Source organism: Anas platyrhynchos, chromosome Z, assembly GCF_047663525.1.
Source record: "Anas platyrhynchos isolate ZD024472 breed Pekin duck chromosome Z, IASCAAS_PekinDuck_T2T, whole genome shotgun sequence".
Taxonomy (NCBI): Eukaryota; Metazoa; Chordata; class Aves; order Anseriformes; family Anatidae; genus Anas; species Anas platyrhynchos.
This window is the reverse complement of record NC_092621.1, coordinates 78058814-78084361: the sequence shown is the minus strand read 5'-3', so window position 1 is coordinate 78084361 and position 25548 is coordinate 78058814. Positions and strand designations below refer to the sequence as shown.

Genomic DNA, 25548 nt, shown 5'->3' with positions numbered 1-25548 from the left:
AATATATGACACCTTTCCACTCTCTTAACGGCACCATTAAATTCACAAACTAAACCTCCAAGACTGTATTGTTATAAGTCCCTGCAGAGCAATGGAAGAAACGTTTAAAAATACGAAGAGTACACTAGCATTTCCCTCGATCACCGTTACTGTTTTTGAGTGGATAAAGCTGATGGAGAGTGGACAGAACAGCTGGACACCATGCCCTCTTTATTGCTTATTTTTGATACTTGTGTCTCCGTGGAGAAATGGGCTTGCTGTATTTTCTTCCACTAGAGGGAGATGTGCACAAGGAGTGCAGTGATTTTGCTGGTCCTTGCGATGAAACTGTGTGGCTGCTGGTAAGAACCAGCACAGATTTAGGAATAACTACGGTGCATTTTCTGCAGGTAAAAGTAATCAAATAATGCCACTTAGAAGCCACTCTTAATAAGATGGGAAATAAAACATGAGAGACTTGGAATTTCATTTTACAACTAAAAATATCAAATTTCCAATGAAATTATCATTCAACCACAAAATGAGGTCCTGTTTTTTCCAGCTGCTGGTAACCCTGTAGATTAGAAATGGCCAAAGGTGACTCTTACAGGCATGAAAGGCTGCTACTAGAAACAGGCAGCACTGGTGCAAGGGTAGGGGAAATAAAGGCAATTAGGGATCCGATGGACACGTAATACACATTTAAGGTATATGTATGATATGCATTGACTAGGCAGCATTTTATGAATAGCTGTGCGTTGTTGTGTTAGAAGGTTTTAAAACACTTACTAGAGGTTTTTTTAAAGAGCTGGTGCGAAGTACTTGCTAGTCTGTATCTAGCATATGTGGCCTGATTCATTTTATGTATTAGAGGGGGTAAAGGCTGATTTATTTGCCAAATGAAAAGAGGCTATGTGAGAAACAAAGTTGTGCTTTTGCAACGGAAGGTGTTTTTGCAGTGGAAAACTACACTGTAGTGTGCTACACACACACATTTAATTACATCTGTGTCTGTCCATCTGTCTGCTGGCTTATTTCCACCGAGCAAAGGCAGCAGCATGCCTCCTGATGCATGCAGGTTGCTTGCCAGTTTCGCTTTGGAGCCGCTTTCTGTTTGGCTGCAGCTTCCTGCCGCCTCACTGAGCTCACAGCAGACAGTCCTTGGGCCACCTCACTGATGCAGAGGTGGGTGCAGAGAAAATCTGAAGGGCAGCATCAGCAAGAGCGATGGGAAGGGGGTTCCTTTTGTTACTTTTGTGCTGAAGTATTAATTGTGATGTCCTTCTGCAGTCAGAATTCTGTCTTTTTTGCATGCGTATAGGCAAGTTGGGTCCCCAGCCAGGCTTGCAGGCAGTGGAAATTTTTTTGTTTAATGTGTGATGTTAGTAAACAGAAAGAAAGAGGAGCATGAGTGAATCCTTTTCCCTCCTTCAGAGATGCTTTTCTCAATTTTTCACTTCATCCATTATTATATTAAATACGATAATTCAGGGCCAGACTTGGTGTTCCTCAATCCGTGTCCATGAGGAGTTGTTCTCTTTGCATGCAACAGCACATCTTGGGAAGATGTCTAACAGCTCTTGCAAAAGTGTGGCCGAGGAAGCACACTTGCAATACTGTGAAATAAGTAGGGTTTGGCTACATCTTTACATCTCTTTGCCTGAGCAAGCCAGCTCAGGAGGGTCCTACAGTGACAACTGTTCCTGCAGGTGGTGCTGGAAATGCAGCACCTGGGGGATTCCTTCCCAAGTTCGCCCAGAGAGCCACATACATCTCCCTAGTGCCAGCGAGTGGAGCAAGGGCCATCAGGAGCTGTGCTGGCAATTTGGGAGGGCAAGCACAAGGAATGAGAGCAGCCAAACGCCAGACAGAGATTGTGATGCAGGTTCAGGAGAGTGAAAAATGTAAAAAGGTGAAAAGGATGTGGTAGTAAGAAGTTGTGAAGGAACAGTGAAGGCAAAGGGTCTGTCCACAGCTCCACCACAAGACAGAGATGATGCAGGTGCCGATTTGGGGCCTGAGGAAGGACTGGGAACGTGGATAAGGAATATAAAGACACTCCCTGCAGTCAGGCATTTGATACAGGCATGACTGTGATACTGAACGTGTCACCTTGTCAAGTACTTCACAACGCTTGACAAGTGACTTTGGTTTTGTTCTGGCTCATAATATTTATAATCCTCAAGCCTCAAAAAGTGAAGTTTTGTCTGCTGAAGAAGTGCCAGAGGCTTCAGTTGTTCTCACATATGATGGATAGTATCTTTGTTCATTCTTTTTCTTTTTTTGCCTGTGATCCTTGGATAGTTAATACTACTTGCCAGAGTGCCAAGATGACATTTTTCTGGTTGTTACAATTTTCATTTAAGCCTCAGGAAAGAAAGGAACAAGTAAGGCTCGTTTTTAACAAACAAGTAACGCCTGTTTTTGCTTAAATGCTTTTATGTTTGCAGTATTCCGAGGGCTCCTGAACAGGTGTTAACTTTTTTTGTTTGTTTGTTTTATTTTTATAATTACAACAGATTACCAAGCAGATTACTGATCCTTTTGGCTGGGAGGGTAGGGAGAGATGGGTCTTTCTTGCCTGTGCTAAATGGTTTCATATTCTGTATGTAAACTTAATTATTTGTGGACTCCCTTTGGTGTGACCAAAGCTGCGTCATCTTCAGTAAGCCTGCTCTGCTGACTCTTGCCCTGTTTTTCCATCATGCTATGTTGCTTGTGACTCTAATTCTTCAAGATATTTAACAGGTGCTTAAATGAGTTGCTGGATCAACTCACGTATTTATATTTAGGCACGTTTATAAGAGTTTGGATGAAGTGAAGCCTTTAAAGTTTAGCCTGTAGTCAGCTATTTTATTTATTTACTTCACACTCAGAAGAAACACTGCTCTTTGCTATTTCTTTCTCAGAATGAAAACATGGAAAACATGGTTCAGGTGAAGTGGGATAGTAAATCTAATACTGTTACACACTGTTATGATAGCACAAGTTTTCTCTGTTGTTAGTTTTGATGGCTGCCTGTTAAGGAAACATTGTTTTCTCATAAGATAACATTAATTTTTCTTTTCCAAAAACACATGGTGGTTTTCTAACTGTCCAGTTGCTTTATTTGAAGTTTCAGTTTCTCCTGAGAGTGTCTTAGACTTCTGGTTTAAGATTTTGTTTTTCTTTTTGGACTGCAATTGGAGTACCTTAGTTCCTGTGCACTCCAAGGAATGTGTTAAGTGGTCTATTTTGCCTAGGTCAAAAGGACATTCTATAGGAAATTGCTCAGATGGATTATCCTCGGTCCAGAAATTCTATTTATTTAAACACCTGCAGGTTTTAGGAGAGTAATGCATATACACATAATATGCTGTAGTTCCTTTTGGGGATACTGGCACTTCCTTAAATTGCCCAGTTCCCACTTTCACCCAAGCAGAGCAGTTACAGAGCTCATACACCTCTGTTTGATACAACACACTTTTCACAGAACTACAGCTATATGTCAGATAAGCAGATGCAGTAAGTTGCAGCAAAGAGTGGTTTTGTGTGGTTTGTATTGAGAAGTATGAAATATTTATACATAATGTGTATATCTATATTTATATATGTATTTATGTATCCATTTATCTTGACTGAGAACTAGGATTATCTTGGCAGAAATTTGTTTAATTCACAGGGGTGGACTGACTGCATGTCTGTGACATAGCCCTGTTACTACATCTGTATTCTCCTCTCAGAGTATTTGCATACCTATAGTCCGGGGGTCTCCAAAGTGGGGTACACACAAGACAACCTACTGAGGTGCTAGAAGAAAGAAAAATAGAACTTCAGTAGACGCAGGTCAAGATGGTGAAACGTGAAGTTCTCGCTAGAGTAAATAGCTACTTTGCAGCTTCAGGTTCCGGTCAGTTCATGTCTCAAGGACCAGTGTGGGAATTCCTACCAGTTTATCAACCCAGAAAGTGCATGAATGTCTGCTCATGTTTTGAAGAGGGAGACAAGCCCCTGCATCTGGGGACAGGGAGCCAAGTGCAATGGCATACAATCACAGCTTGCTAGCAGAGGCTGTGGTGCAGTTCAACAGGCGAGGGAACATGGCCTGTTTTGCACAGATCCATCTCCCTCTTTAGCATCTGCCTGACTTCCTGGCCTAATCAGTTAATACATCGGTGTGTCAAATGTAACAATAGAAGTCATCCATGCAACAGTCTTGTTTCGCATCATCTCCTGTTCGGTATCACCTCCCTTCTATAAAATAACGCAAGTAGATAGTAACCATGCTTTCTAGCTCCATCTGTTGGAGACAAGCAAATGGTTAAAAATATCACAGTCGGGAAGAGAGAGTGAATGGTTTCTTAAGGACATGCCAGTCTGGGAGAGTGAAAGAGAAGCAGGCTAGATAAACAAACCAGGTCAACAGTCTGTGAACCTAAGCCATGGCGTGGATGTTTAACTAAAGGCTCATATCTGTTTGTTTTCTCTACATTGCAAGTATTTGTGACACACTTCTACACTAACGCATCTCCACACGCAGTGTGCAGATTTACCCACCAGGTGTCAGTAAAGGATCTTTCCCTGTGGTCTCTGTGAGAGGCAGTCTGTTCTGAAGAGATGCTGTCTGCCTGCCATACCTCTGCATTTCACATCTTGCTGACAGATTGCTCAGGTTTCGCCAGCTGTCTGGCAAAGCAAGAAACAAAGAACTACTATCTCATGGAAGAGAGTTGAAGGCACTGAATCTAGCGTATCTTGAATACGTGCAACATTGAGCAGGGTTTTGGAGCAAAGAAAACTCTGCCATGATTGAGGGCAAAAGTAATTAGGGGGAAAGAATGGTTGTTGAGAGCTGAAGAATGCAAAAACAACTTCTATTGCTAAAGCACGATTTTGTTTCTCACATGGGGAGATCTTATTGCTCTCCACAACTCCCTGAAAGGAAGCTGTGGGGAGCTGGGGGTCGGCCTCTTGACAGGTCTGGAGGGAATGGCCTCAAGTTGCACCAGGGGAGGTTTATGTTAAAAATTAGGAGATATTTCTTCTCAGAAAGAGTAGTCAGGCATTGGAAAGGGTTTCCCAAAGAGGTGGGGTCATCACCATGCCTTGGGGTGTTCAAGGAAAGGTTGTACATGGTGCAGGTCTCTGCGGGTATGTTTAGGAGGCGAAGCACCCTGGGCTTGTGTAGGATGTGTGCCAGCAGGGCCCAGCAGAGGGAGAGGCCCTGAGAAGCAGGGCCAGGACACAGCTGACGAAATACCCTGCGGCCTGTGTGGAAACAGAGCTGCCGTTGGAGGGGCCGCAGTGACAGCAAGTAGCAAAGTGGCCCCAGTAGCACCTGCAAGCAGCCCCCAAAAAGCACCTGCCTGGAGCCTACAGGACAGAAATGCTGACTTCTCTTTGAGCTCCTTGGCATAATGCTTGATGCCTCAGGCTGTCCTGCTTACTGAAACAGGGTTCTCCAATCTTCTCAAATTACAAAAAGTGCCACAGACAATTCAGAGGAATTTATTCATTTGTTTCAGTCAACTGGACACTAAGTTAAAACATTCAGAAAACGTTTATCCTTTTTCCCCTGTTGCTATTGTTAATTCTACATTGTAAGAAAGCACTAAGGACAGGGAAGGTTCTGAGATTTCTTGATGCTTTCAAAGAGTGTGTAAAGCTTCCTAAAAGACCTCAGGAAGAAATTGTGGACAATCAACAGGACAAAATGATGTAGAGCTCCCTGATACAGGATTGGAGAAGAATGTGGGTTACAGGAGTGAGCCCAACAGGAGGCCTCTGAGGCCAGCCACACCTTTTAGCCCACAGACTTTTACCTGAAGGTGCATCTTCAGGGAGCCATGGGGGACACAGATCCGTGCAGGGAGCAGGACAGGCCTGGAGGTAGTGCCGAGGGTTTGGAGAAGCCCAAAATCTGAATGATGCCGTGGATGTGCTGGATGGTAATTGTGTTAGTAAAAGTAGTTGTATTACTACTTTGTATTTATTACTAACACCAAACTAAATAGGCATTTCAGTGGCACACAGGCAGGAGGCTGAATGAACCGAGTCAGTAGCTGAACTGAGCAGGGGTCACACCCCCCAAAGCACCACGGAGAGGGGGAAGTGTCGTAAGTAGAGCGGTAACAGAACTTAAGCTGTAAATTTCCCTACTGAAAATTAAACAGTGGCGACAGAGTTAAAGACTACACAAGGTTGTTCATAGGGGACAAATCTAAACCTTTTATTAGCAGCATTCATTCCAAGGTTATAGCTGTAGATGCATTTTCTAACTTTGGATTTTAACAGTAGAGAAATGCAAACACACGTCATGCATTCAAAGTTAAGTTGGTGGTTTGTTCCTTGTTTCCTTATTTATGTGGTATCACTAATTATAACCTGTTAAGCTGATTTGCATGAAGTAATCCCAGTTACAGTGAAGTGCTAAACCACTTAACTGTCTGTTCAGACAAAGAAAAAACTTTTCATGTGTTCATTACCAACCATGGGATTATTCTTTGTTCCAGCACAGCTGCAATTTAAAGAGAAAACTGCACGCTACACCAAGAGCTTCCTACAGAATACAAAAGACAAAAAGGACTTCTGATTGATTGTTCTATTTCCTCCTCAATAAATTATGAAAATATTTTCCAAAAAGGAATCCAAAATAATGTGTTGTACAACATACGTTCAACCTATAAACACTGTAAAAATATCTGTAGCAGAATACAAAACAGTATTAATACAGTAGGAGTTTTATTTACATCATCGGTACAGGATATAAAACTTTTTACATATACCCCTTAGTCTCTTCTTTCAGAAGGTTCAAACTTCCAAACAGCAATTTCCCTGAAGGTATAAATTTTAGTAAAGCCTTCAAATGCTGACAACTAATCAACTGTGCACTTAGGAAACCCACTGTACAACTGCAGAGTAAATTAAAATGTGTAAAAATAAAAAATAACTTAAGAGTGAAACTGATTATCTACAGTCTTTCAAACTATATCATTTACTGTTCTCTCTCCCTCAGTATAAATTACTTTCATGGCTCAGAATAGGCAGGGAATAGCCTGCAATTTAGTATTCTGCTCAGGTCTGATCCTCCAAAGCTAAGGGGAAGCTGAAGAAATGTCTTGATACTGACACATGTTTAGATCTGGCTTCTTCATCCACCTAAGCAGCTAAAGGATTACTGAGGTGCAGACCATACTCACTTTAGCAAAGGCCTTTGATGCATTTTAATCTATTCAGGCAACTCAGTGGTTGATATTTTGTTGTACTCAGTCACTATCATATTCTTCTATTTTTAACTCATCTTCCTCCATAGCTGCTTGGGCTGCAACAGGCTGAGGCTGACTGCAAGGTAGTTCACTTCCACTGCACTGGCTAGAAGAAAGAGGGAATCCATCTGAACCATTCTCTTGTGTTCTGTTTTGCTCCATCTGCATATCCATCTCTGTAGCATGCACACCATCATGGTCCCCCTCAAAACTAACAAACAGGTCTGGTATTCCAGGATCTTTATCAGTAAGCGTTTCAAGCTTTAACCTGTAAAATAATCATCACAAGATTAAGTTATTACCAAAAAATAAGACACATACAACCCAACAACCACCCCCAAAAAACATTTCCTGCTCTAGCACAAGCTGCAGTAAAAAGACCACCTGTGTAGCACCTTCCTGTTCACTGACGCTGAACAGCTTTCACATTTCCTGTCAGTAATTCCCTTTACAAGTCACATTTAATTCAAACTGTACACATTATTTTTTTTACATGACTACTTCCAATATGTTTTACTTCTGTACACATCTACCAAGTATAGATATTTATGCCCAGACCTCAACGCTGTATCACCCGCAAGACTGACAGAAGATAGAAGCTTCTCTCAGGTGAAAAGCAGTACTATCTAACCTACAGCAAGAGCAAAGCATCAAGTCATGTACGTTTTGTGTTCATTCCCCAGCACTGTCTGGTGCTTGACGTTTCTTCCTTACAGTGACAGTGTTTTTGGTTAGCTTTCCTCAAGCACATGAACTGCTAACAACTACCTTACTGACAACAGCCCACAGCATATCAGACCCCTTCCAAACAAGAACCAAGTCCTTTACGACATGAAGCAACTTAACTTGAAACAGGCAACTTAAGACAAGGAGTCGAAAGTATTTCTTTTTACATTTCTTATTTCTTTTACTATTTGGACTTCATCTTTTTAGCATCCCTACCTCAGTATGTTATCAATGTTCCATTATTTATTTTCTCCATTTTACATGGTATTAATAAACTTTCCCAAAAGTTACTGACAAAAGCTCATCCTGACAACAATTCAAATTTATCAAAACACATACAATCTCCCCAATGCCAATTTTCTTACTACGGCAGTATTCCTATCCCACTAATAAATGTAATGGAAAATAATATTCTTATTTCTGTTGAAACATATATTATTAAAGACTACTTTATATAAAATAGTCTTTAATAAAATGAAGTCTTTAACAAAAGTAGTCTTTAACAAAATAAAGTCCTTAACAAAATAAATGATTTTCAATTGGGATTCGTGAAGGAAGCAAATACATACTACTAAAATATGTAAACTTCTTTACACTTCCTTTCCAAAATAGTGAACAAATTAAAAGGATTTCAGTCCTACAAAGTTGTCCATCAGATAAACTAAATGGTACACACGCAACTTATTAATGCAGGTACAAAAATTTTATCAATATTTAGAGGTATGCTGCAGACAAAGTTAATGGCATAAGGAAGTCTATGACTAACTTGTGAAGTTATAAACAGTTTGGCTCAGATTAGGAAGAATACAAAAATACCTCCATTTCTTCATGACTAGCAGCCAAAATGGCTTTTAATTCATTTGTCAGGGAACAGTGTGGGTTTTGGTAACTTTACTAGGTAAAGTAGATAAAACTCATGCAGCAGTATTACACTGATAAATATAAGATGCTTTGTCAGATGCCCTGACAAACCCTTTTCTCTTGGCTAATAAAAACACACAACACCTTATTAATAGAGGCCATCACAATTAAGATGTTCTAGTTTTTAGAGATATCAAGGTCATAGAAATGTATCTAAGTCTCTAATTTTTTGAACAATTCCTATGGTTCAGAAGCCCACTGGAGTCATAGTACAGCGTATCAAGCTATATTGCCCCATCAGCACTACAGAATCTGTAAACAGGCGACTGTAGCATCACAACTGAAAAAAAAGTATTTTTTCAAAATTCTAACATCCAAGACAGAGGAATTTCAGTAGTTGTAGTTTTATGAAAAAAGCTACACAAAATAGTCAGTGCTGCTATCTAATTTCAGAGGAAGCACTCAGTAAGTCCTTGTTAGTCCCACAGGCATACAATTGTTTCCAAGGAAGTAAGAGTAATTTCTCATACTTTCTTTCTTAAGCCTCTAACAAATGACATAACAGAATATTCTATCAAAGTTTCAGATTAATGTTTTATGTTATGATAAACAATGGGCAAAGCACACTACACTCATACCAATTTAGTTTTATTGAGAATAAAACTAAATATTCTTGATGGTAAAAAGAACATTTAGTTCTTTTAAAAAGAACTAAAAGTTAAAACATTAAATGTTCTTGATGGTAAAAAGATTTCATCCAGATCGTGCACTGAACAAACATAAGCATGTCTAGCACAGATAAATAGCATTTGATACAGTGGAAGAGAAAGCTAGACAAGAATATAAAAGTAAGACTATAGCTAAAATATTGCTATTAGCAGCATAATATAGATTTGAACTGGAAAAAATTCTAACAGCCAAACTACTAAATGATCATGCTGCAAGTGAGGCAAAATGTCACACTACAGATACACACTGAAATTGTTTTGTACAAAAACATCTCTTTTCTTAACATGTTGAGGAAGAAAGAAGGTATTGTATTTTCTTGAAGAAAGAAAAAGGCAACTTTACCTCCCAAAACGTCTTTTCAGGGGTAGCCTCCCAACATCTTGAATAAAAGCAATCTGAGCTGAGAACAAAGAATCACCGGTATCGTATTAAATACATCGTAACGCACATAAAATTAAGCACACTGTAAAGCAAATAATTCATTGTAAGTTCAGTTAGGTGGTCCTGCATAAATTTGCTCATCAGAACAGTTTATATGGTAGTATGATATGTTTTGAATATGCAGTATATTTGTATATTAACTGCACAATTATAATACCCCTACCATTCATAATAACTCTACAGCACAAGTTTACAGCTTAATACATATCCTACAAAATGAATTAACCTGGACATCATGGCCTTAGTTAAGACATACAGCCTTTTAATAGACATAATTAACATAGCATAAGTGACCCACCTGTCTGATCAGTAATTTTGGGATTATATATCATACAAAGTAAATTTTTATGCATGTACTATCTGCTCATGGGTCACCTTTGTTACACACTTTTTAAAAATGCACTGTAAATTTTGATTTTGTTTACTTCTTTCTGGAAAAGGCTTTTTAGAACCTTTTAAGTCTGTTGAGGTTACTCAAAAGCTATCAGAATCAATGAAGATGTAGCTAATGTAGTCTACTTGGTTTCCAAAAGGCTTCTAAGTCCCCTATCAGAGGCTTTCAAAAGAAGCCTTACGCCTAAAAGAAGAACTTAATTAGTAAAGTCTGATAATTAATGGATGGGAAATGGGGGCCATGGGTATGAGTTAACAGTTCATACCTGAAATGGAGGAAAATTGCCAACACATCTCTGTAGAGATCTGTGCTAGGATCTGCCTTACCCACTATGCTCTCAAATGTGAGAAAAAGAGAGTTGAAGGGTAAGATTAGCACGATACCTTGGGGCACCGAGTTAAACAGGCTAGTAAGGATGTGGGCATACAGAAGAACTGTGCAAGACCTTGGGACCACACAATAGTCATATGACGAAATTCAGTGTACATAGATGCTCAAAATCTGTGCAGTAAGCAAGAGGGAAATAGGATTTTTAAGTACTCTAACACTAGGACCAGACTTACACATTTATAAAGCAATGTGTATGTATTGTGTATGGCTCACCTATTACAAGACAGAGAGCTTGTTTTCATTCTTTCAGTTACAAAAGCTTTAAAGACATTCCTGATTTTGTTTCAAAACCCAGCAGGACAGCTTGAATTTTAATTACACACCAGCTCACTACCTCTCTGTGTGTACCGTATGTGGTGGCCTTGGGGTTTTGTTTCTATTTGTTTTGTTGACATTGTTATTTTTGCTGAAGTGAGGCAAAAGGACAGATGGAACTCACATTCTGAGTTACTAAAATTTTTCAGTATGCTTTAATATTTACAAAAATCTAAGAGCAAGTGTAACACTGATTTTACCTTGGTTTCTCATTGGATTTGCTAACATAGCAAGGTAAGGCAATAGCTCTGTCTGAAGACACTCTGGTGGTAAACAGAAGCTTGAGAAGAGCGATCTTGCAGCAAGGCAGTTTTCTTGATACTGTTAGAGTTGAGGAAAAAATTAAAAGTAAGAACTCTGCTAAAGCGAAAATTATTATATGTATTCTGTACCAGAAAAAGCAGCAGGATAACTTTATTCTTGTCTGCTGTATAGCTATGCACAAGCCTATACAGAACAAGTCCAGGAAAGAAAGAAGCAGTTAGAGTTGCCATATACAGATTATAAAAAATGGTAAACTTCTTCATTTTTGTCTTTCACTGGACATTGAAGTTTCCTGAAAGTTTTTATCCTTTGATTATAGTATTCCCCAACCATCCTAGGCACTTTTTTTTATTCTGTCAGGCACAGCAAGGCAGGTATGCAAATGTAAAAAGTTACCAAGAGCTTTGGTATCTCATGAACAAGCCATTTTTGATAAACACATATATTGCAAAATACTTATGTATTATTATAAGAGTTTAAGGCAATTTAATCTACTTAAATTAAATTTACTTTTAGGAATATTTCAAAGTATCTCAACATTAACTGCGTTCCCATAAGGTGGGGGTTAATACTGTTCCAGAGATACAGTAACTCAGACACAGGGAACACTGTTGGAGGTCTCCAGTTTATTTTTCCATTAATGAAATAGCACAAGTAGACCTCTTCAAGCAAGCGTTCTTTACAAGTAGCTTATATTAAAATAGGGTATTTGACAAGTTTAGCACCGCGTATAAACTTCACATATACTACTCACACCACTTAGAAATGTAAGTGGAATGCCTTCCTCAAAACATCAAGTATTTACCTTGTTATTGATGAAGAACCACTGGGGCTTATGCAGTGGCCGGAACCCCATCCCTCCTTGGCAGTGGGCAAAGGCTCGGGATGTGTTGGAATGTATCACACCTCGGGTAGCCACAGATGCGCTGTATTCTTCCATCACAAGCCGTGACTAAGACAGAAATTGGGCATTAGCTCAGCTCAAGGTACAATGCATCTCATTTGACTAAAACATGCTCTTCAACTGCAGTGACAAAACATGTTTAGCATGAATTTAGATTATTGCAGAACCTCTGGTCAAAGGAACTGAACAAAAAGCTAGCTCAAGTACTTCAGGGAGAAGACATATAGACTCTGATACATTTAACACATTATTGTTCTACTTAAAAACACTTTGTAGAATATTTTACACTATTTTATAAAAATATGGTGTATTTAATATACCATATTATACATATATACACTGTAGTCTATAAAATATACAATGACCAACTATAAAAAAACAAAGGCCATTTTGCACAGAAATTGTACACAAATGGCCTGCATCTCTCCTCCATTGGATGCAGTTTAACAATTCACGGTCACCTGTATCGTAAGTTTCAAATGATACAGCTTAGTTCTTATTAATGTGTATGAAAATTTCCTTCTACTATTTTAAATACTCAGAGAAACATCTAGCAACTCAATTTATGTATGTATAAAATGACACTTACATTCCAGTTACTACAAAGGACATCAGCAGTGCTCAGATATTCACTGGCTCTCACAACATCGTCTATGTCAGTAAAAAATTCTACGTAGTTCTGGTGAAGGTATAAATTAAACATGCTTCCGGACATGTGTGATTTTTCCACAATAACCTATTGGAAGTGGGAGGAACCACAAGAAAAAAACTTCAGGTTTTATACAGTATAAAAGGAAATGTATCCCACATGACCTTTTGGATGATTACAGAGCTGGTGCATGACCTACCAAGGGAAGGGATGCCACCCAGAGGGACCTTGACATGCTTGAGTGATGGGACCCACAGAAACCTTGTAAGGTTCAACAAGGCCAGGTGCAAGGTCCTGCACCTGAGCAAGGGCAATTCCAGACATGAATACAGGCAGGGTGATGAGTTGATTGGGAGCAGCTCTGAGAAGAAAGACTTGAGGGTACCGGTGGTTGAAAGACTGAATACGAGCAAGCCAGGTGCGCTCACAGCCCAGAAAGCCACCCGTACTGCTGCACCAACAGCAGTGTGGCCAGCAGGCCAAGGGAGGTGATTGTCCCCCTCTGCTCTGCTCACAAGCAAAGGGAAGGATGGTTTCTTCCCAAAGACAACTAAGGGAGGCTGGAAGGGCAGAAATCACTGCTCTCTTCAGCTCTCCAATGAATGACAACAGGAAGGTGAGCTCAGACTCCACTAGATCACACACAGCAAAAATGTGAGAGAGAAATCATCACAGCCTGCAGCAAGGGTAAGTCCACCCTTCGATCCAAGTCAGAAATTTCTTACTGACTATCACTGGAGATACACAAAACTAAACAAGACTGAGAACCTCATTGGCCTTTGAAGTTAGCCTCCAGAGCTCCCTTCCAGATTATTCTGCAACTTAGACCAATTGAGTATACGAATATTAGGATTAACGACAAAGGCACTTGAGAATTTGTAACAATCACTCAGGTTTATGGTTTGGTTTCCTCCCATATCAAATTGGAATTAAGCAATTAATGCAGATATACCTCAGGCTGAATAAGCAAGGTGTCTCGACGGTATTCTGATAGGTGAGGAGGCAGCTGAAGAACTTCCGACTCTGACAGAGGTTCTCCTAAAAGGAATTTTATAATCCTTAGTCCTCTACTACCAGAAATAACGTCATGTTACTGCATACTATCAAAGAGCTGACAGGGGAACGAGGTGGGGAAGACACACATTTCAGACATTAAATTCAAACTCAGAAAACCAATGAGACTGAGAGCAAGAACAAAAACGTGCAACTGCATAAACAGTAGTTTTCATGTATAGTGAGCATGATTTTTAAGCAACAGTTGACTTTACCAACATCTAGGTTACACAGTTTTCACTTCCTAGGAAACTGTTTATGCCTGCATCAATAATTAATTACATAGTCAACAGCAGGTAATTAGATACACTATGCTTCATATAACACATTTCTCCTTACAGCTTTCATATTCCCTCATCTCACCATTTCTGAATTTATTTTGGAACAGATGCTGTGAATTATTACATAAAGGTGAACAACCAGTGGCATTATGGCTCCTTATTTAGCTGAGCGTAGATAGTATTACAGCGTAAGTATCAAATTCTTATGAACTGTATTATTTAGATGTTAATAAAGGACCTCAGCCATACCCAGGAAGCAGAGCTGAAGTAAATTTGCAGAGCTTGAGTATATAAAAATCAGTGAAGTTAAAAGCATTTTGGAGAGGTGGAAAAGGAGATGGGGTAGTGTAATAATAATAATAATAATAAAAAAAAAAAAAAGATCAGATAAAAAAAAAAAGTAGGGAGGAAAAGACAGCACAACAAATCAAAACCATACCCATCAACAGGGCAGGCAGCAGCCAAGAGGCTGCAGGGCCGTTTTGTAACCTCTAAGAAAACAGATGAGTTCAGAACATAAATGCATAATTATGTATAATTCTATACAAAAGGAAAATTTTGCCTTTGGGCAAAGCAACAAATGTGATAGCTATCTATTTAGCTGTCGGTGCATGACAGCAGATGGACCTAATGCAACTAGAGGTATGTATTGTATTACATATATGCAGTAGATTCGTTAATGAAATGTGTGTTATTTCTCTATTACATGCAGACTGCTGCAATCTCAGTTACCAGAGGCATTTATTACTATCTTTATACTGTTATATGAGAATTAGGGGTCACCCTAAGCCTTACTTTATCAAGTCTAGCTACTAGGAGCTAACATACTTCTCCTACTGACAAGGAAAAGTAAGGCAAAGTTCTCTTACTTTTGCAGTAAATTATTTTCCCCAGAGCATGGAAAAGAAAGATAGAAGCATCTTTGCCACCAATAGCTTGTATCTCCTGGTCTTCTGAAGGATCACATTTACTTTTCTTTCTTGATTTACACACTGCTGCTGCTCCGTGTTTTAGTGTGGAGTTGCCTTCCTTCCTTGACCAAAAATTTTTCTCCAATGAGAAGTCTATCAATAAAAGAAACAATATGACCATTATGAAGTAAATAAATAACTAAAATCTATGATACAGAAAAAGTTTTAAAAGTAAGGTAACTAAGAGAAAGCACATTTGTTAGGAAGGCAACCTCATCACCTAAACTAGCATGATTTATTACACTTTTGCCCCTTAAGCCATAACTAAGATGTGAAGCATTTCTTCAAATAATAAACAGCTGTTCTAAAAGAAAAGCTGGCATTCTTTCCAAATTTTCACTGTCTGCTGATCTATTATCTAACTGAAACACCTGACCTATTAAATTATTTCTATTTGATGTGAGGACAGCTCTCTTGATCAGTGTTTAAAAAGAAAAATGCAGGAAGGAACGTATGCCTTTTTTCTCTCCCAAGTTCTTTATATAACCCCCATGTTTTTACACTTCCAAGATCAGTTTATTTAAAATTACACAAACCGGTCATTTTTAAGACTACTTAGATTTTCTACAGTATGTATAAAATACATATATAAAAAAAAAATATATAAAGCATCTTGGCATCCACCAGTGAGCTAGACCAAACTACTCGCAGGTACTTTCAACCTACTTTTTATTCATTTAATGGCACTAGAATCAAAAATGGTTTTGCTGAGAGAAATTTTCTGTGTTTTTTTTTTTCTTCTGATGAATAAGACAGTAAAAACTGCTACACAAAGACATCAGAAGAACTTAGTTTCCATGTTTACAATTGAAACCTATAAACTTGACTTTCTCCCCAATTCCATGTAAAAAACACATCTAGAAATCCATTTCAATATACTACAAAACCCAAACCACAAGGACTTGAAACAACATTTAATCTATTCCACATTTTCAACTTGAGAAGTGGAATAAAAAGGAAATGAACGAAAAACAACACAATCACTACCAGCTTTAAGAAGTACCACAAAAGTCTACTTCTTTATTTCTGGTTTGAACGTAAATGCTGGCATCATCTACAGGTTCTCAGAATAAACTATAAGTACCAGAGACCATGTGTCAATTTGTTTCCTTAAGTTTGACTTCCAGCACTTAGAAAAAGACACAGTAAGTCTTTTCTTTCTACACTGCAACATTTAAGTAATCTTAAACTAAGACTGATTTGGGCATTGTATAGCCATGTATTTTAAAGGCAACTATATTCCAGGACTTCACAAAGCTATTCTATAATCCTGTCAATAACTTCATAGAAGGTCATGCTACCTCACAGCTTTTCAACTTATCAACAGCTGTAGGAACTCAAAAGCAAAATCAATCATTTCAGAAATGCCACACACAAATTCAATGGGCTATTTCAGAAATGCTACATGAGCAGAGATGAGGACATAAACAAGTTTAAAGAAGCAAGAAGTGAAAATACTTCTTCCAAATTAAGTTTGCATCTTAAAAGCTTTCATCAGCAAATGCATACTGGTAACAAAGATATCAAGAGGAAGAGAGGTCACTGCATTAAGCTACATCAATACACATGTAGCAGATATTTAGAAATGGCGTAACACTCAACTTATTTGGCTTTAAAGAAAAAAATCCTCTTCTTGCTCCAGCGCATCAAGTTAAAAATGTTTTCACACATCTCACCTAGCAGCTTCAATGGTGAACAGCATATCTTTACAGCAGCAGTGGTCAAAACATCATTCACTTTCATGAAAATCACAGGTATTTACCTTTCATAGAAGAAAACTGAAGACTGTTTATTGCACTTCTTATATCACCTGAACAACCTCTGCAAAGCAGCTCTAGAGATGTTCTGTCAGGAGCATAATTCTTGTCTCCATTCTACAAGGAAAAGCAACATCCAAAGTAATAACAACAAGTAGGATAAGGAGTATTTGAGTAATATTATGACTGTGGGTACTCACTTCTGATATAGACCATAAACAGATTATATCAGGACCCAATTAGAAGCTCAGGCAAGGTAATAGGTCTAATTTTAAAACACTTTATCAATTTAAACACATTGCCACAGTTTATATGACAATGTACTAGAGAAAGCAAGGCACAGAGGTCTTTCCAAGCTGTTAGTCACTACTAGAATACATTGTAATCAAGTATTGGGCAGTAACAGAAGATTCAAGTTAATGACCTCTTCTGGTCTTACTGGATAAGATGGGATTGTCTTCTACTCTTACTGTTTTAAATATATACGGTTTCTGTAAAAAGCAGATTTTTCGGACGCAGATTTTAAAGTCTATACCAAGGATCAAGTGGAACTCAACTGAAAAATAAGATGGTTTTCCGCTTTGTTCCTTGTATTCTGCTGTTTTTTAATATATTTTTTTATTTTGTTGGGAGGGGAGAGGGTTGTCACATGATAAAAGATCAAGCAATAAAAACAATAAAAAATAGTAATAACATATTTCATATATAAAAGCCTGATCCTACCACTGTGCACAAGTTCAGTTTTGACAACTTACCATACTAGCTTCTGTTGCTGCTATTCGATTAAGAACTTTCATCATATTTGTTGGTGCAATAGGCTTGAAACTGTTAAAAGTCATTAAAAAAATCAATTAGTTCCTCACTTCTCATTTATTTTGATGAAGTTCTTACTTCATCAAAGATCTTACCTGATAATTGAAATACACAACTCCTCCAGAATTTCTTTTGGAAATAGTAACCTCTGGTTGCTGTCTCCACTGAAGTTATCTGAGATTATAAATATAAGGGGACATCTACTTGTACGAACGAATCTCCTAAATTGAAAAACAAGCAGGTGAAACAGGAATCAAACTCCATTTAACACAAGCGGCTAAGGCTAACCTTTAAAAGTTTGTTGATAACTAACCTGAGAATTTCATGTAGACTGCTAGGGTCTCGATAGAATTGGTTTGGTATGTCCTATTCAAAACAAACGAAATGCTGTCATTACATTCAAATGTAAATATTCTCTCCCTCAGACTGACTGTAACGCCACACTACACTGCTATACATTTTGTCTTCCTAGTTACCTCGCTTTCAACTAAATCTGAATGCAGCTAACACGAAAAATAATCAGAAAGAAAAAGAAAAAAAAAAGCCTAATATTTCTTTCTTTCCCTATGGAAAACGATTCTCTAAAAGAAGCTTTTTTTCTATCCTTGTTTTCCAAGAAACAGCCATGTATAACCAAATTACCTACTAGACAGTTTTATTCAGACATAACAGAAATACCCAGGGCAGCAGCTCCACTGCAGAAGGAGCCAGGATGTACTACTCGAGATAGGAGAGAATCTAGACCATGAGCTGACTTTATGAAGAGCAATCACAGGAAACCATGCTTCCTAATTTATACAATACACATATTCTCAAGCTCTTCTACACTATATTGCATCCTCAACAAACAAGAAAAGTGATAATTTTTCCATCTACCTGTTTATACACATACACATTTCTAGAAAGCAAATCATACAGAAGTACAGATGGGATTTTTCAACATGGCTTCACAATCTGCTTTTTAATAATCTATTGCTGATTTCTGTATATGAACTAGTGTCCAACTTCTGCCTGGCAATTAGCTTATATGGTTTAAGTAGGGGTAGAATTTGATTCTAGCGAGCTGTCAAGACTCAGTAAGTAGTAACTCATCTGCAGAAAAGTAGTCAAATTTGTGGCGACACCAATTCACCAGCAGCAGCTAGTTAGCACGTCAAGATTATCATAAAAGTTTTCACTTACTTCAATGAGAATAAGTTTTTTATCATTTCCTGAGGACTCCCCAAGCATCTGAAGTTTGTTATACTTATTTGCTCTTAATAGAAAATCCTGAAAAATAGCTGCTTGGGCCTGACTCGGAAACATATGAAAGTTTGAGACTGAAAAAGAAAATTAATTAAAAATTGTATTCTACGTGGTATAATATAGAATACATAATAACTACAAGAACTAATTCCCACGCATGCTACTTTTTGATAAAAGCCATTGAACACCAGCAGCCAAGCCCTTTAGCAAACATAATTGAAATAGAAAACTATTTATGCAAAGTAGAATTCAGCTGAGGACCCAAAGACACACGATTATTTAACTAGTTCAAATGATATCCAGGATATTACATAGCTCTCTGTGTGCACTGTAAACTATTTTGGAGTAAACACTGTAAAAAAAAAAAATAAATAAATCCCTTCCCAAATAGAAGTAAGATTCTTATTAAACTCTAAGAATCTGACTTATATTGACATTGTATTTTTAATTCTTTTGCCTCTGTCACATATGAAGTCAGATCAGACTATGAAAATCACAGAAGTATAAGGAAGGAAAACAAAATAAATCAAAATACTTACCATGGCCAAATATACTTCCTAAATCTTCTTTTGTAAAGTCTAACGATATTGGATTGGTCCATTCTTGTACCTGAATGTCAAGATCTTTTGCTAATATTTGTATAGTTGCTGTCTTTCCACAGCCAGGAGGACCAGTTAACAGTAAAATGGAGCCACCCTGTCAAAGAAAGAAAATAATCTCCAACATAACAAATAAAGACTAAAGCTTGGCTGAAGAAGAGTTCTACATTTTCTACAGTACTGATTCTCTTTTACAAATTAAAACATAGGTAAGTATTTTGTGTTACTGATTTACCTGTTGGCTACTCTGAAACAGCTGGAACAGAACTCAGGAAGGCATGCTGGCATGCTCCCAGATTTTTCAAAGGAATCTGCTTGCTTAACTGCACACCAACATAATACATACAGGAGAATCAGGTCTGGAAAGCACTAGTCGGGACTACTAAATGATGCATCAGAGTAAGAATGCCTCTTATCAATCAAGAAATTAAAAATACCCTCCTATATTTCCAGTCACTGTAACTGGAAATTTGCCATGCTATGTAAAATTAGTCTTTTGGTGACAAAACACAGTTATAAGCACAAACCAAACAGGTATGACTTGACTGGATGCTACAAAATAATGCTGCTGGAAAAAAAATATAATTAATCTCTGCTTCCCTTAGCAGTGTAAGACCTAAACTAATGTAAAAACTCTAACCTATGTTTTTAAGAGATTTCTTATAGAGCGATATAAACACTATCTAAAAGTAGAGTTTGTTCTGGTTTTTATTTTGCTCTTTTTTTTTTTTTATCCCCTGAAATTAAAAGAACGTTGAATCCAGCTTGTTTGGACAATTTTGTACTTCCGGCTGCTAATTTTTAGCAAAATTACCTGCTTTGGTGGCCTCTGAAACGCATGTGTTTTTAACCAGGTTTCAACTTCTTCAATTTTCTTCTTTTGCACAGCAAGGTCATTCTGAAACAAGATGAAAACATATGAAACACATATATATGTGCATCCTGTCTTCTACAACTGTAATGATGGGATTCAAGAACAGAATACATACAGACTAGAACAATAACATACGTATATTCCAGTTACTTGTGTTTATGCTATTACAGAAGTAACAGAAAGACGATCATTGGAGCTTCTTTCCTCAAACAACCAATTTTCCATTGCCAGCAGTATGGAAATAATGAATAATTTATTATTCCTAAAGTAATAGCACTATACTCCTTCATGGTAGTATGCTTTATTGCTATTGCTAGAGCTGATAGTTTTTAGGCCTTACTCACTCTAAACCTGCATATATTTGGGGGATTTCTGCAGATTTTGTGCAACTTACTCGCATTCTAGTCTTCCTCTCCAGAGATGAACTATTAAAAAATTCAACATAAAATACAAGTACTACACTTAGTTCTTTATCCTTCCCCTAGCTGTGGATTTTTCAAGTACTCGTGGCTGACAGATTTGGCTAAAATTTGACAACACATTCAAAAGTTTAGAAGTTGATGGACAAGAAAGAACATCTCATCAGCACCTTTGTATCCTCAGGAGGCTCGCTAAGAAACGCATCTTCTACAGATAAGTAGTTCATTAAAACCTTGAATACAGAGAGTAGATAAATCAAACAGTACTTTACTGCCCTAATAAAATACAACACATTTAGGACCCAAGCAAGTTGGATTAGAAAGATGAGCACGATACATTACAGTGTAACATTACTATTATTTTAGTACTTAGAATAACTCTCACACCTGAGTTTCAGGTTTGTATTTATCTACCCATGGCTCATCTTGAGACTGGCTCTGATTTTGTCTGCACTCGTTGCCAGGCAGGTCTACTGAAGATGACTTTGTTCTTTTTTTGGGCAGAACTTTGCTTTTGCTACGTGCCGGCACTGAAGACGGGTCTTTGTTCTGCTGACAATTTCTTCCAGAGTTGCTTCTAGGCAGCTTTGCAGAAACTGTGCTAGAAGAAACAGCTGTGTTTCCAAAGAAGTCATCAAATGAATCTGCCAACCAACCTTTTACCTGGTAAAATAAAAAAATAATTTAAAAAAGTTATTATTGTGGCATTGTCTTCCTTTAATTGGGCACAACTGTCTCCAGAAAATTTGAGATTTCTTCCAGGTATGTATAAAAAAAATACCTTGTAGATGCAAAAGAATTTCATTAACATTGAGAGGATATTAAAAATGCCAGCTAGCAACAAATGCTGGCACTTACTCTGCTTGGACTGTATCAATTACAGGCTTCTTAAGGGCCAAAGAATAAAGTTAATATTTACACCTTGTGCCAGAGGATTTTGCAGCAAACTGGCAAACCAGAACAAGCTGAGATCTCTGCTAAAACACATTTAAATTAAAAACAAACAAACAAACAAACAAACAAAAAAAAAAAAAAAAAAAAAAACAGTAAAGTTAAAACAGAAGTAAGAATGGAAAAGCAGCATAAGCTTATCAACAGCCTTCACATTAAGATCAAGTTTGTGTTGTCTCTTCCATTGTAAAGACTTTTTCCCCCATTTACAAGGCAGCTTTTCTTCAAAAACTAGAAATATATAACAGAAAATCGATGTGAAGAGCATGATATAATCAGGTATTGGTGTTCATCTTCCACACGAGGCCATACGGACTGATGGACTGATCTCGGGTCAGCGGCCGTGCCGTGCATCACGAGCCAGACAGCGACACGTAAAGAAACCGCTGTTCGTGGTTTATTTTTTTAACACAATTTACTTTTGCACCTGAGGAACACCCTGCAGGGCCGGTGTCCAAGCTCGCAGGCCCTAAGCTCCCTCTGAGGCCACCTGCGTGTTGCCAGAGGAGCACAGCCAAGGGCCCCACACGCCGCTTGCTGGCAGGACGCGCTCTCAGAGCACAATTTTTTTACGAGTTTAGGCGACTTCCCCGGGAAATCAGATACACAAATACACACTCAAGACCCAGAACTCTCTGAAAAGTAAAAAAAAAATTAACAGGAGCCTCTCAAAAAAACACGAATGGAGGCGCCGCGACAGCCCCCCCCCCCCCGGCCCCCGAGGAGGGGCAGGCTCATGGCCGCCCGCGTCCCCCTCACCCCGGGGCCGGTCCCGGTGCCTACCTCCGGCTGCCTCCCCGCGGGGCTCCGGGACATCGCGGCCGGCAGCGGGGCCGGCAGCGGGGCCGGGGCTCCTGGCAGCTCGGCCGGGCCTCGCTGGGTCCTTCCTCAGCGCCCTCCCTTAGCTGCCCGCCTCAGCGCCTCGCCTCGCCCCGCTCGGGCTGTGCTGTGCTGTGGGCGGCGGGGCCATGCGGCGGCCCAACGTGCTGCTCACCGGTGCGGGGACGGGGGGGTCACGGGCAGGGATTTGGGGGACACGGGCGGGGATTTGGGGACACGAGGAGCCCCTTCCTCCTTGTCCTGCCCTCGCCTCTCTCTGTGCAAAACCACCCCCCCCCCCTTCAGGTTTCCCCTCAGGAGGGGCTCTCTGGAGGGCGCCCGGCTCCTCACGCTCTGACCTGTTTTTTGGGGGGGGATTTTTTTATTTTTTTTTTTTTGCTTTAGGTACGCCGGGTGTGGGGAAGAGCACGCTGGGGAAGGAGCTCGCCTCCAGGACTGGGCTGACCTACATCAACGTGGGGGACCTGGCCAAAGAAGGTAGGCCGGAGATGCCTTTTATTTTCCAGAGCCTGTCACTTCTACAGCGCTTGTTTTACAGTAAAAAATAATACAAGGGGTTTGCCTTAGTGGAAGTGTTTTTGGTGGGGTGTGCTAAGGAAATGGTGGGAGTAAAAATGTTGTTTTTTTACAGCGTTACACTGTTTAAAGGTAAGGAGTGTGGTATTGAGATGTGCTTGCACTGCTAAGAAAGCTTAGCAGGCAACCTTGTAAAACACAGACAGCCAGACTCCTTGGAGCAATTAGGTGAAAATCACGGTGTCAAGTCAGGAAAGAGAAGAAACATCAACACTTTAAGCAGTAAAAATGTCAAAAGAAATGGGAAATTTAGTAGGCCAGCAACTGAAGGACATGCGTTGTCTGTGAAGCATCAGATAGGTTGTGAACCTGGATTACCCACTCAGTGGGGAATCACTCAGAGGAGATTCCTGTCATCAAAAAGTACATAAACTGTGTTTTGGAAGTGGTAGGGGCACTATCCTCCTTGTGGGGCACCCGCCATTGCAATCACGAATAAATTGATACTTCACTGAGATCCTCACCTCAGTTACTGGCTTCGGAGTGTTTTTCGCAAAACCACTCCTGTAACAGTAATTTATTAATCAATACAATGCAAGTGACAAACCTCTCTTTATAGGAATGTGTAGAGGTTGGACTAGGTGATCTTAGAGGTCTCTTACAGCCTAGGTGACTCTGTGATTCTGTAAATGAAGCACTCCATGCTCAGTACAGTATTTTTGTCTGTACAATATTTTTGTTTACAGTCTCCCAAAACAAACGTAACTATATTTTTAATAACTTCTGCTATTTCACTAACTTGCATGAATTATTTTTGCTGCAGGAGAACTATATGAAGGTTTTGATGAGGAGTATGAATGTCCAATTTTGGATGAAGACAGGGTAAGTTCAACTTCAAACCCTAGGATTTTTGCATTTGTATTGATCATTTCCTGTGATGTCACATAACCTTGCCTGTCTGTTTTTTTTACAGGTAATTGATGAGCTAGAAGACAAGATGCGCGAGGGTGGAGTTATCGTTGATTACCACGGCTGTGATTTTTTCCCTGAACAATGGTTTCATATCGTATTTGTACTTCGCACAGACAACTCATTTCTGTATGACAGGCTGGAAAGCAGGTATGTCACACAATGAATAAGTAAATTGCTGTTGTGTGACTTCTTCACAGATTTGATTGTGGTATCAACTACTGATTCTGCATGATATATTTTGTAGTTCTTTCTATATCTGAGGCTTAGCTTGGTGCTGTTCTTGTTTTTCAGGGGTTACAAAGGGAAGAAGCTACAGGACAACATTCAGTGTGAAATTTTTCAGACTCTTTATGAGGAAGCTATGTTGTCATATCGGGAGGAAATCGTGCACCAGTTACCCAGCAACACTCCAGAAGACCTAGAGAGAAATTTGGATCAGATTATGCAATGGATTGAGCAATGGATGAAGGACAACAACTGACATTTGCTGAAAAAGTAACTCTGCTGGTCTCTTCCTGGGAAGTTTAATAAATGTCATTTTTTAATTCTTGTATGGTTAATTAAAATTAATTTAATTGTAGTTTGACATGGTTGGAAATTAGAAAAAGCATCCAAATAGCCAAGCTGTAAGGCTTTGGAACTGCCTGTGAAGCCGTGTGGGAGAGGCACATAGAAGAACTGACACCAGAGTAAAAATTGAGCAGAGTGTAAAGAGGATAACGACGCAGTTGCCTTTAGTAGGAGGAACAAAACTGAAACCTAGCTTTTTTTTTTTTTTTTTTTTTTCCCCACTAAGAAAACTGTAAAATCCTTAAAATTAAGGAGCATTCAATTTCCAACGGGTAGATCAGTCAGTGTCCTGAACAACAATCAGTTTCTGAATTGCCAAACTTCGAACTGCTAAGCTCCACTATATATACTCGACTGTGTGCAGGCTAATGTAGGGTGAGAGGTGATAGATTTTAAGGACAGTGCTTCATTTTTTGAGGGAAGAGTTGTGACCTTGCTAAAAGAGCTGTATATAAATGGAATTATTCACGATGTAAAGAAATGTTGGCTGTCCCTGCAGTAGTGAAGAAAAGCAAGCTGCAGGCTTGCTTTTTCCTTTTTGTCTCAGCATTCTCTGTCGCCTGTCCCAGTGATAAATAAACTTTTTATATCCGTGAGCTTGAACAGTAAAACTGATTCCTGGTAAAGAGTGTTGTTGTTACGTGTTTTAGATCCTATCTTTTTAATCAAAGTTTGGTGAGACTGACAGGAGTGTTTGAGAAGGGACGGAAGTCTTTCTGCAGATCATCTTCAGGTGCTGTTAGCACTTCAGCAAATCAACCTGCGTGCACCAGGACCATGAGTGGAATTGG

General features: G+C 39.0%; 2 protein-coding genes across 2 annotated transcripts; one reads left to right on the top strand and one right to left on the bottom strand.

Moving 5' to 3' along the window:
• Positions 1-6159: 6159 nt before the first annotated feature.
• RAD17 (RAD17 checkpoint clamp loader component) lies at positions 6160-22780 on the bottom strand. The gene is made up of 16 exons (XM_038169821.2): positions 22643-22780; positions 21296-21571; positions 20430-20513; positions 19556-19712; positions 18954-19090; positions 18085-18137; positions 17867-17992; positions 17714-17783; positions 16964-17075; positions 15100-15294; positions 13849-13934; positions 12837-12983; positions 12149-12295; positions 11280-11400; positions 9882-9939; positions 6160-7491 (listed from the first exon to the last, which is right to left on the bottom strand). The coding sequence occupies exons 1-16, from the start codon at positions 22673-22675 to the stop codon at positions 7224-7226; spliced, it is 2070 nt and encodes a 689-aa protein (XP_038025749.1). The 5' UTR covers positions 22676-22780; the 3' UTR covers positions 6160-7223.
• On the top strand, positions 22715-25372 carry AK6 (adenylate kinase 6). The gene is made up of 5 exons (XM_038169825.2): positions 22715-22855; positions 23084-23176; positions 24039-24097; positions 24189-24334; positions 24479-25372. Exons 1-5 carry the CDS (start codon positions 22828-22830, stop codon positions 24666-24668), a joined length of 516 nt encoding a protein of 171 aa, XP_038025753.1. The 5' UTR covers positions 22715-22827; the 3' UTR covers positions 24669-25372.
• The last annotated feature ends 176 nt before the right edge of the window (positions 25373-25548 follow it).